Source organism: Bipolaris oryzae (genome assembly GCF_000523455.1).
Source record: "Bipolaris oryzae ATCC 44560 unplaced genomic scaffold scaffold_31, whole genome shotgun sequence".
Classification (NCBI taxonomy): domain Eukaryota; kingdom Fungi; phylum Ascomycota; class Dothideomycetes; order Pleosporales; family Pleosporaceae; genus Bipolaris; species Bipolaris oryzae.
In genome coordinates this window covers 164,985-176,051 of record NW_006911307.1, presented here as the reverse complement: position 1 = coordinate 176,051, position 11,067 = coordinate 164,985, and the positions used below count along the sequence as shown (strand labels likewise).

Here is an 11,067-nt window from a genome sequence, read left to right as displayed (position 1 = left end):
GTTGCCAGCCCAGCAGCGGAGACGATGATCCGGTGCTACGATAGAGCGAGGCAAGCATGGGGGAGCGGCGACGACGGGCCTAGTGCTATCAGGCAATCCCGGCCTCGCTCCCAGCCCACGACCACGACGACGCCCATCACACTCGTCTTACGTCCACCAGTCTCCACCACGGTAGATAAATCGGCCAACAGCCCACACCGCCGGCCCCCCCCAATCTCGACCATGGCTTCGAAAAAAGATATGCGCCGCGCCGACCTCAGTACGTGACTAACCGCTCGCCAGCCCTGGCTCTCTGGCGCTGGCAGCCAACGCCCCCGTCATAGGGGCTCAACACCCTGTGTCTGTCTGGTCACGTGGCTAACATGGTCGTGCAGTCGTGCCCTATGCCGAGCCCGAGAAGAGCAAAGATGAAGGCGACATGTCGAGTGAGCAGCGCCCTGCCGTCTCCCGCTGACGATGCTGTCCTGCACACGCGCACCCTGCTAATCTGAATGGCGACTTTGCAGGCACGCTGTCGAGCACGCTGCCCATGGCTGCTGTAAGTCACGCTGGCCTAGTCGCCACCATGCTGCACGCTGATATAGTTCCCCCCAGATCTTCACGCGCAACAAGTACGCACTACCCCAGCGTATTGATATCGAGGCAATCCCGCCCAATTGCAATGGCCATGATGACTGACGTGGAACGGTGCTGCACAGGATGATCGGCTGGTGAGTCGTCTGCTGTCTTCAGTCTGTGTGTGTGTGTGTGTGCGACGTCGCATGACTGACGCAGTGCAGGGTTGCTGTAGTCTTTGCTATCCAGGCTTGGCTGGCTGAGACGGCCGAGCAGAGGAAGACGTCGACTACGCCTGCTTACTTCCAGGTCGGCATGTCTAGTATGCATACTCCCATCCCAAGTAGATCCGGCTCCCATGCTAATTCACTCGCAGTCATGTCACTCGTCGTCGTAAGACGCTCTCCCCCGCCTGATAATTACCGAGATGATGTTGATGCTGACGCTGTGCCACAGACGTACTCGTCCATGTTCCTCCCCCCGCCGCCTGTTCGTCCCGGCCAGGCGTCAGGCACCGAGGCCTTTGCTGCCGTGCCCCCTTCGTAGGTGGCAGTACGAGGATAGATTGTCTGTAGCCGGCGCCAAGGTAGCAGCTGTACCAAGCAAACTGTATAATCCAATCTTGGCCGCGAGCATGCGACGATAGCTGTCGGCTGGCTGCCAACGACCAATGTCTTGCGCCAACGACGGTTCGTGTCTTGCCGCGTCGCCCCGTGTCACTCGCACCCTTGCCTACTCGCATGCATTCGTTCGCATTCCATGATACGGCAACCAGCACCGTCTATCCATCTGCATCCATCCATCCAACCCTGTCCTGCCTTGTCCTGTCTCGTCCTGCCTTCACCCCGTGCACAGACCATAGCGGGGCTCGCTCTTCCCCTTCCGCATCCCCACCTCTCTTTCCCAGCCTGCTCACTCGACCCTCCCAACTCTCGGCTGCAGCAGCAAACCCTCTTCCAAACCCTCTGTGAAGCCCGCAAAAAGCTCCCTTTCCACCGCATCCCAACAGAAAACTATCTCACTGGCGACTCGACACATCCATAACCCCACAACCCCCCCACCTTCGCACACGCGCCCACCGACAGTCGTATGTCCATCGAGAACCTTAAGACCTTCGGTAAGAGCTGTGCAGCTGCAACCCTCAGCCCCCACCCTGCACCACAACGCGCAATCCAGCTGCTAACTCTACACTGCAGACCCGTTCGCGGAAGCGGATGAAGATACCGGCCAGGTCAAACAGACTCAGCAGGACTACATTCATATTCGTATCCAACGTACGTCCCTCACCGCCCTTGCACATTTGACGCGAGAAAAAAAAATAAACAGTCCTCGCTGCAGGAACACTCCCCCAGCTGACGCAACCACAGAGCGCAATGGCCGCAAAACCCTGACGACCGTACAAGGTCTCCCCAAGAAATTCGACCAAAAGAAGATCCTCAAAGTGATCAAGAAGAAGTTTGCCTGCAATGGCACCATTGTGAGCGACGCCGAAATGGGCGAGGTCGTCCAGCTCCAGGGCGACCAGCGAAAGGACGTCCAAGACTTCTTGACCGACAAGAAGGAAGGCCTCGGTCTCGACGCAAAAACAATCAAGGTGAGTCACACACACACACTCTTTCTCCCTCTATTTCTCCCACTTTCCGCTCCCAAAATTGGAAGGCTATATAAAAAAACTTCTGTTCTTTCCTCTTCCCCTCTAGCCAGCCGAAATGCAACAACTGATATTGGAATTTACTATTTAGGTCCACGGTTTCTAGTCCCGAATCACTGTTTACCTTTTTTTTGCGCGCGACCCCCTCGAGAATATTCCGGTACGGCTGAAGCGGCACTGCTTTCTCTTTCAGAAAGCTTTGGCTGAATGGTCTCTTTTCCATTGTGAGTAAGGAAAAGTGGATGGCAGGATTTCGAGGTGTCGATAGTGAGAGAGAGAGAGAGAGAGAGAGGCTTTCTTTTCGCGCGGCAGTGTAAATACTTATGCGCTAAATGCTTGCGTTGGACGATGGACTTTATTTTATGTGATTACTACAAAGTGAGTAGCGCTCAAATTAAGAAAGCATTGTCTCTACAACTCGCATTTTTGACGTTTGTGCTCGCGTGGCTGGAGTTGGACGGAAAAAAAATCACAAGTGAAGACTTTTTCTTTTCTGCAAAAGATCGTCGTCATTTGTGAGGATCCCAATAAACCCACATAGGTTACTCTTCACACGTCAATCCTTTTGTACAAAGTATGGTTACAGTGGGGGAAAAAATATCCGTCGTTCTCTCAAGATCCATGAAAGCAAGCTCTACGCACCGCCCGCCTGCATATCCAGCATCTTACGCCAATACTCCTGATCCCTCTCAATCACACTCGGCGTGCTCTCCTCCGCAAACCCCCACACCTTCCAGTCATCCTCCTTACCCCTGATAACCCTCTTCTGCAACACCAGGTACTCCGTCACCGTCTTCGGCACCACATTCTCCTCCTCAACCGCATCTAGCGCCGCAACCTCGCTACCCCCATTCTCATCTTGCATCTTGCGCTCGCGCTGCCGCTGCTTCTCCAGCTGCTGGCGCGCCGCATCCGGGATCCAAGGTAAGCGGTGGATTGCACGGTTTGGGGTCGTCGTAGACGAAGAGGAAGCAGGAAGCGCGCGAAGTGATTGCTCGGATACGAGGCGCACGACGACTTGTCGGTAGGCGGTGTCCGGCATGGACTCGCCGAGGGGCGCGGCGCGGTGCGATACTACGCGGCTGGATTTAAATGGGCCGTGGAGTCGCCATTGCAACTGCACGGGGCCACGGGAGAGGATGCGGGATTCAAGGGATTTGAGCAGGGGAGGGAGGCAGGTTTGTTTTAGGGGGGCGGTGGTGCCTCTTTTGGAGGAAACAATGGTTAGTTGGGAGGGGTGGGATGAGGAATATAGGTGTGGATACGGGGAGATAGACGTACTTTGCAAGGTTTGAGTAGATTTTCTCGTAATTTTTTTGTGCCAACCGAATGTATTCTTTGTTGTTGAAGAGGTCGATGGGGAAGAATCTTGTCCAGCCGGTTTTTTGGATACATGCGCGGTAGTAGTATCGTCTGATGCGTTGTTAGCCATTGTACAAAGCCATGATCAGACAACGTGGTCCTCTGTAATTCCTCCCATGTCTTCCCACTGATATTTTCAATTGTCGTGCCCTCTCCCCCACCCGGCATGTCTAGCCCACCTAATTCAATTCCAGAAAACCACTTACGAATACAGCGCCGTTCCCTTGCTCTTCACCAGATCCCAGTAGTAACTCGTTATCCCCCGGACACCAATTCCCTTCAACTCGCTAAACGGCGCTCTGATGATGGTATTTTGCAGCAATCCAATGTCCTCAGCCATGGCATCAGCATCAGTCTGTGCCTTCTCATAGTTGACCTTTGGTGATGGCCCAACCTGTGCCTCAGCCGCAGCCCTGGTTTGTGCCTTATCCTGGCCGATTGAGTGGCGTTTCGAGGGGCGCGACGGGGTGTTCGAGAATGCGCGGGTGGCTGGTATGAGGGATTGGCACTGGGAAAGGTTGTGTGCTCGGTTTTGGTATTGGTGGCGCAGGAAGAGGCATTGTCGCTGTAGTGCTGGTATTCGAGCTGTGCGAAGAGGAATTTGTGTCGACATGCTGGGCGGCTGTGGTGTAGCACCCCGCGCACGTATTGCGTCGTGTGGTGGAGGTCGTTTTGGTATTGAGGGCGGCGGCCGCTGAAGATGTCAAAAGTCGATGTTCTGGGCGGGAGAGTCGCGCTAAGTTTATCGGATCTCCGAGAAATCCAAGACTGGCAATCAAAGTCTAGACATTCATGCTTCAATCATCAAGTGCTGACTTTCGCATACATTCGGTGATTGTCCTAATACCAAAAGGATGTAATGTTGTACAATTGCCATTTATTCGTTGAGAGTAAGATCTAGAGCTCGTGCTCTACGCTGGAGGACGCCTGTAACCCACGTACATACATATCGTAACCTTAATTTTTATCTTCCTGATCCGCATAATACAAATACAAGCTCAATTGGAGCTGAGTGGTGATAGGAGTACGCCCGAAAATGCCAAGCAGATCTCCCTTCCTAAACAAAACAAAAACGCCGTTTTATGCAAGTAGATGTTGTACACGTACGTATACAGATCAACAACATGGTTCGTTTACATGTTGCTGCTCTCTCCAAGAAGTTTCAGCACACCTTCGTACGTGCCAAACATAATGGCAGCACTAGGCACCACACGGAACATGTGGGGGACGAGGCCGCCGTAGAGTGCTGCCATGCCTTCTTCCTTCCAAATCAGTCTGAAGCATTGGACGAGACCAGTGTACTTTTGTCGACCGTCTGCCATGGGTGCTTGTCGTAACCTTGTGCGGACAACCTCATGTGGATAGGTGATGAGTGCCGCCACGAATTTGGCCGAACCAGCAGCAGTCAGCTTTCCTGTCCATGCAACAGTCTGATCCCATATTGTCGGTGGCTTGCCGCTAGCAAGAACCCTCTCCTCTCTTCTAGCCAACGACAGCTTCATCTGCTCGTACAGCATCCACTGTAGTGTGCTCTCGGTAACACCTAGATAGCTGGCCGTCAGCCCACGGTATAGTCCACGAACACCTTCTTTGCGTATGGTTTGCATTGTGCAGTCAAAAGCGTTCTTGTACTGACGACCTCGACCGTCTGAGTGGGTGTTCTTGTCCAATTGCAACCGCGTCTTGACCAGCCAAATGGGATTCGTTGCAGTTCCAGTCACGATACCGGCGGCGGCAGCACTGCAGAGATGTACCCATGCGGCTTCCTGTCCGTTGTTGAAGTGTGTGCTGATCAATCGCTTGCCATTTCCGTAGGCAAAAAAGTTGATTGCGCGAGCGGGGACCACACCAACAAGATTAGGCCCCAGTCCTTTGAACAGCGCCCGCCAGCCTTCTGCCTTGGGGACTTGCCACAATATCTCTCCTGTTTCCCGGATGTGCAATAGCGAACTTCGTGCAAAGGACATGGATTCTATGGGTGGCAAGCCTCGGGCCGCGCGCATGGCGGCGAGGTGCTGTTGATAAAAGGTGGATTGTAGACGAGTCTTGAGGACATCAAGCGGAGCAGTGAGAGTGGCAGAGGCCATACCACCAAGTCTGAGCAACAGTTAGCTTCTGGTGCCATTGCGTAAAGACTTTGCTCCGTACCCTCCGGCGACAAAATGCGCCCATGACTTTCCAGACTTTGGATCTTCCTTTGCTACGGATGCGCCATCTGCCCGTTTCGGTGGCGTGACTTCTCCCAATTCTCGCGACGAGGGTGGCAGTGGTTGCAGAGGGTGGGCGGGGCTGTCTCGAATACCTCGAGGCCTGGAGGTTTCTTGCAGCGCCATCGAGAGACAAAAAAGTTGGTGGCGGGGCTGGCGACTTTTCTGATTGTGTCGGGGGAGGTGGGCGGGGGCAATGAAGCGTCGATGGATTGGCGGATCCTTGACTGGCTAAATCTCCTGCAAAAGTCTCATCCAGCGATGAGTGTGGCGGATGCGCTGTACATGCAAATGCAAATGCAAATGTCCCTAGATTTTTGGCATGTAAGCCCGATGCGGCTAGTGACCGGCGAGACTACCGCGGCGTCATAGTTGCATTGCGTCGTGTGAGCCTCACCCAGATCGAGAGAGAGCTGCCATTGCGCCTCTTGCACATTGCATTGATCCCCACGTCAACATGCGCCCAACTTCGGCTTGTCTTGCACCTGGTTTCTTCAAGCGCAGTTTGGACGAGTTCAAGCGGCTCTCCAATTTTGGTGAGTGCCAAAAACCGCACTTTGCATGCGCCGCCGCTAACATTTGCAGCGCTCAAACTCGAGGGCCTGAAGTCGCCCCAGAAGCCATTCCCTCTGATCCTCTTCAACAAGCCCGACGATGTCGAACTGTGTAAGCGTATGAGCGATAAAGACATTGGCGGCTTCTCTTCTGCGGACTTGGACTTCCATCCCCCTACGAAGAACGAACCTCCACATGTCCGCTTTCACGGCTCCATATCCACACAACTACCACACAACCAGCCGCACATTCAAAGGACCGGGTATGCCGGGTGGAGGACACTGGACCGGGGCTCGACCATCTTCGGCAAGTCGCTGTGGGACGTGAGCATGTATAGTTTCCTTGCCATCCAATTCAAGTCAGATGGGCGCAAGTACTTTGTAAACGTCCAGACAGAATCCATCGTCCCCACCGATATTCACCAGCACTTGCTGCACTCCAAGACACCTGGAGAGTGGGAAACAATCTTGATCAAGTGGAACGAGTTTGTGCGGACAAATCACGGCCAGGTCGTCGAGCCTCAAAGAGAGATGTTGACGCAAAAGGTGCGCACAGTAGGCATATCGCTGATAGATCGGATACCAGGACCATACGACCTAAGTATTAGCAAGATCTGGGCAACAAACGCGACAGACGAGGACGAGTTCTTGAAGGCTGCTCCAGTCCCGACGTTGCAATCTAGTGAAAGTGATCTGAAGAGTGTCAGGAAGGATTCTGGAGTGAGCAACTCTTCGCGTCAGCCGATTACATAAATGTATATTATATTAAATTGTCGTAATTGACTCTCACTATTTCTATACTGCGCCTTTCATGTCTCTTAAAGAATCAGAACGTTTCATACTTTTAATGCTGATGTATGATGCGTGGTGCCGCCCTTTCGGGGCCCATTGCTTCGCGACGGGTACGCGCCTGCGCGCTCGGTTGCTGGGCTAGACCTTCAACATCACCTTCACCAAATAGGCTCAACTTGAGAACCACACAATCGACAAGAAAACTGCTAGCCACTTCGACAGCGCACGATGCAGCCGTCGCATAGAAGGATATTGTGAAAAGTATCTTGGGTGCAATAGTCCGAGGACCACACCATCTGCTGCTTTGCTTGTTGTAGGTAGCTACAACAACCCTATAAGCGACAAGGATGACGATACCTCGTTACCTTACAGCGCAAAAGATCAGTCTTCTTGTTTTGACTCGGCTCTACTGCACTTCTCCTCTCCCTTCTTCCGCGACAATACCCGTTCTCTCCTTCATCTTGTCAGACAGCTTGCCTTCAACACCATCCAGCGCACGGCCACAGCCCTCTACCTCAAACCAGCAGGATGCATCTTTTTCGATCGATGCATTCGAAGATGTTCTCCAAGGACATGCGTCAAACATACCGGGCCGGACCCTGCTCGACCTATTTCTCAAGCAAATGTGGGAGATAAATTCTTTCGATGCGCTGCATGCTCTCTTTGACAGTATTCCGGAGATTGTTACGGGGCAGCAGCCATCAAACCAAGATGAGGAGATACCAGACCGCACTTATCTATCCAAAACGTCGCCCCTTGGTGCATTTGTTCGTAGAGCACATTTGGAGTTTACAAGACTGCAATTCGACGATTCAATGAAACTCTGGTCATCATTCATTAAATACAGAGCTCCAACAGCGCAATGGACCAAGCGGCTTGCTGGCCTAGCTTCAAGCGGCGTCGATGTGGTCACTTCTGAGATGGACTTGAGAGCTGGAGATGATGTGTATGAAATCGCATACGGCCACCTAGAGGACCAAGAAGAGCAGGGTGCAGATACAAGCCTGGATGACCTGGATCGGATACTCGACTTCCAACTTGATCGATTGCAAAAGTTTGGAGATCGCGTTCCAGATGAAATGAAAAGTCGGTTGCGCAGCATGGTGAGCCCGTCAGGACAGGTACATCGCCAGGCGCATCTGGTGCACTTTTTCGATGCCTGGAAGGCGGGAGACTACACATCCGCATTTGACAATCTGCATCGCTACTACGACTATGCTATGCAGACACGTGAGAAAATTCATTACCAGTATGCCCTGTTACACATGGCTATTCTGCAGGCAGATTTTGGCTGCTTTGGTGAGGCTATAGCTGCTATCAACGAGACTATTGCAACAGCTCGGGAAAACCAGGACATGACTTGTTTGAGCTTTAGTCTTAGCTGGTTGAACCATATGGCCAAAGCATACCCAAAGCAGATGAGAGGTGCAGGGTACATGAGCATGCTTGGAAGTGAGCGAGATGCATTGGCATTCCTTAAGGCCAAGGCAAAAGATGCTAAAATGTATCATCTACTCAGCGCAAGTCTTCTCAACGAGGCAAAGCTTTCTCTCTCAACAGTGCGTTATACTTCAGTCACTTGATCGGGCACAGTTCTAACATCCTACCAGGGCGATTCCATCCCACGAGCACTGGAACACATCTACCAGTCCTCCCACCTCAACATCAAAGAGAATGTAAACAGCTATGGCGGTCAAATGCTTCTCATTGGAACGCTCTACAACCGCCTTGGCATACCACATCTATCTAACGTGCACTGCGAGCTCCTTCTTGACTGCTACTCGCACTCATGTCCCGTTGAAGAGCGTCTCCGTGCCATTGGGCGCAAAGCCTTTGTCACCAGTCAGAGCGGCAACTACGATGAAGCGATGTCTATCCTCGAATCTGTGGATACATCCATACACAAGTCTCTCAAGTTCAATCAGTTCCTCATTCTATGTATGGGCCTCATCAAGTTGAGAAAAGCTATCCGAAGGTACTTGATCCACATCCTAACCCACATTACGAATACTGATATATCTTGAACAGATCTGACTGGCCAACGGCTACGCACCTCCTCGAGACACTCAAGCCCTCCAGCTCCCCTTCCACGCCCCCACTTGACCCAGAACTGTCGTTCATCCAGCACGACACTTATATCAACTATCTCATCTCGACAGCTCAGTTTCCACTTGCGTACCAATGCATTTCAGCTCTTGCCCAGTCTCTTAAAGAAGATAATGCCGATATCCAACAGCGTATTTCTGTACTGCTTATGCAAGCTGATCTCTGGATCAAAGTGGGGAAACCAGAGAGAGGCTTCAGTGTGGCACTCCGGGCAGCGAGTGTAAGTTTCAGGGCACGCTTGGGATTCACACTTTGGTGTGCAGTGGGCTGTCTAGGCGCAATCTTGAATTCGCTAGGCGAGTATCAAGCGGCGAAGAGGTTGGTCGAGGGTGTGCTTCCTCAGGTACGTATTCACATCCCTTTGTTCCCGTAGCAGAGAGTTAGGTCATTGATGCTAATATACCGTGGCATAGGCTCTAGAAGGCGGCGACAAAATGCTCATCGGAACTCTATACTCGCACTTATCAGATTCCTACATGGGCCTTGCTAATCCCAATCTCCCACTTACCACTACCGTTACGGCTTCCAACCCGCCCCAAACACCTGCGACTCCCACAGCACCATCGTACCGTTCCCGTTCTACCAATGTCGCCAAAGCAGAACTCTACATTGATCGTGCACGCGATAGTTTCCGGAAAGCGGGGTACCTAGATGGCGAATGCGAGCAGCTGATGAAGAAGGCGATCATCGCCAAATTGCGGGGTGACGAAAAAGTAGCGGAGGAATGGGCAATGAGGCACAATAGCGTTTGGGAGGAAGGACTTGCGGCACTAGAAGGCTAAACCATATGAAAAGACATATATATATATATATAAAACAGCAATACGAATTGCTCAGGACGTTAGCCATACACACACAAAGTCAGGTTGCAGATACAGAAGGGGAAAAATGCATTTGCTGCTCTACTGTCTCTCTCTCAGCATGTTTGCTCTCATCGTACTATGTACACACATTCAGCCCTGACAGTTTGCTCTCTAGATGTGATGTTTGGGCTTGAGAATGGTATATATGATATCACTTGTATAGAAGCGGTGACGTGCAAAGCGCTTACTCGTCCTTCTTGTGGTAGTTGACCTTGTCGTTCCAGAAGAGGGTCTGTGTGTGTGTGGTCAGATTAAGGGCTTTGGGATGTGTATGTATATATGGAGTGTACCTTGTCACCGTCTCCCCAGAAGTAGTTCTTGGTGCGGATGTTCTGGTAGGGGTACTCGGGCCTCTCAGAGCGGGGGTGCTCGTGCTCCTCGTGGGCTACGTGCTCCCAGTGGGCATCCCACCTCACCTTTGCGTTGACGCTGGCGACGATGATGCAGGGGACGGCGACGCTATGGAGATGGTTAGTGACCATTTCGAAGGGGGAAATCAGCATTGTATCTTTTCCGCCTCTTTTGGAGCTGCCATATTTCACACCAGAACCCAATTCAATTCCCTCCAATACCCCATTTGCTTATCCACAATTCCATAGCAGTCTGGTTGTCTCTTCCTCGTCCTCATCGTCATTCCCCCTCTTTCGCCAGAAAAGTAGCCAGGCAACTTACTAGAGCGAAAGCTTGCGCCAGAACTCGCCAGACTCGCCAGCGTGCTGCTCGATGTGAGCACGCTCACGGTTGAACTCGTTGTCCTCGGCACCGGCAAATTGCTTGGGGCTCTCGGAGCTGTAGTTGCGGCGGCCGGCGCGGGCAGGAGCGCGGGCAAGGGCCTGGCGCGGGGCGACGCGGGCGACAGAGCGGGCGGCGAACATGGCGGCGGTTTGGGGTGGAGTGGAGATGGGGGGTGGTCGCAATTGGTGTGGGCGTAGGCGTGGGCAGTGAGGTTGTGACAGAGGAGCCAGCTCCGAATTGAC

General features: G+C 52.6%; 6 protein-coding genes across 6 annotated transcripts; 3 read left to right on the top strand and 3 right to left on the bottom strand.

Annotated features, from left to right (window-relative positions):
• Positions 1 to 222: 222 nt before the first annotated feature.
• On the top strand, positions 223 to 2,312 carry COCMIDRAFT_34807 (uncharacterized protein; the record flags this gene model as incomplete). Its single annotated transcript, XM_007687571.1, has 7 exons — positions 223 to 259; positions 375 to 425; positions 507 to 538; positions 775 to 877; positions 1,752 to 1,829; positions 1,923 to 2,149; positions 2,298 to 2,312. 7 exons carry the CDS (start codon positions 223 to 225, stop codon positions 2,310 to 2,312), a joined length of 543 nt encoding a protein of 180 aa, XP_007685761.1.
• A 528-nt stretch (positions 2,313 to 2,840) lies between these two features.
• COCMIDRAFT_34806 (uncharacterized protein) lies at positions 2,841 to 4,181 on the bottom strand (the record flags this gene model as incomplete). Its single annotated transcript, XM_007687570.1, has 3 exons — positions 2,841 to 3,411; positions 3,488 to 3,619; positions 3,775 to 4,181. 3 exons carry the CDS (start codon positions 4,179 to 4,181, stop codon positions 2,841 to 2,843), a joined length of 1,110 nt encoding a protein of 369 aa, XP_007685760.1.
• A 520-nt stretch (positions 4,182 to 4,701) lies between these two features.
• Positions 4,702 to 5,901, bottom strand: COCMIDRAFT_24442 (uncharacterized protein; the record flags this gene model as incomplete). Its single annotated transcript, XM_007687556.1, has 2 exons — positions 4,702 to 5,665; positions 5,717 to 5,901. The coding sequence occupies 2 exons, from the start codon at positions 5,899 to 5,901 to the stop codon at positions 4,702 to 4,704; spliced, it is 1,149 nt and encodes a 382-aa protein (XP_007685746.1).
• Positions 5,902 to 6,232: 331 nt separating this feature from the next.
• COCMIDRAFT_89320 (uncharacterized protein) lies at positions 6,233 to 7,082 on the top strand (the record flags this gene model as incomplete). The annotated part of the gene is made up of 2 exons (XM_007687604.1): positions 6,233 to 6,311; positions 6,361 to 7,082. 2 exons carry the CDS (start codon positions 6,233 to 6,235, stop codon positions 7,080 to 7,082), a joined length of 801 nt encoding a protein of 266 aa, XP_007685794.1.
• Positions 7,083 to 7,468: 386 nt separating this feature from the next.
• COCMIDRAFT_3362 (uncharacterized protein) lies at positions 7,469 to 10,009 on the top strand (the record flags this gene model as incomplete). Its single annotated transcript, XM_007687546.1, has 4 exons — positions 7,469 to 8,680; positions 8,732 to 9,096; positions 9,150 to 9,570; positions 9,641 to 10,009. The coding sequence occupies 4 exons, from the start codon at positions 7,469 to 7,471 to the stop codon at positions 10,007 to 10,009; spliced, it is 2,367 nt and encodes a 788-aa protein (XP_007685736.1).
• A 265-nt stretch (positions 10,010 to 10,274) lies between these two features.
• COCMIDRAFT_89399 (uncharacterized protein) lies at positions 10,275 to 10,965 on the bottom strand (the record flags this gene model as incomplete). The annotated part of the gene is made up of 3 exons (XM_007687603.1): positions 10,275 to 10,322; positions 10,381 to 10,549; positions 10,763 to 10,965. The coding sequence occupies 3 exons, from the start codon at positions 10,963 to 10,965 to the stop codon at positions 10,275 to 10,277; spliced, it is 420 nt and encodes a 139-aa protein (XP_007685793.1).
• Between the last annotated feature and the right edge of the window lie 102 nt (positions 10,966 to 11,067).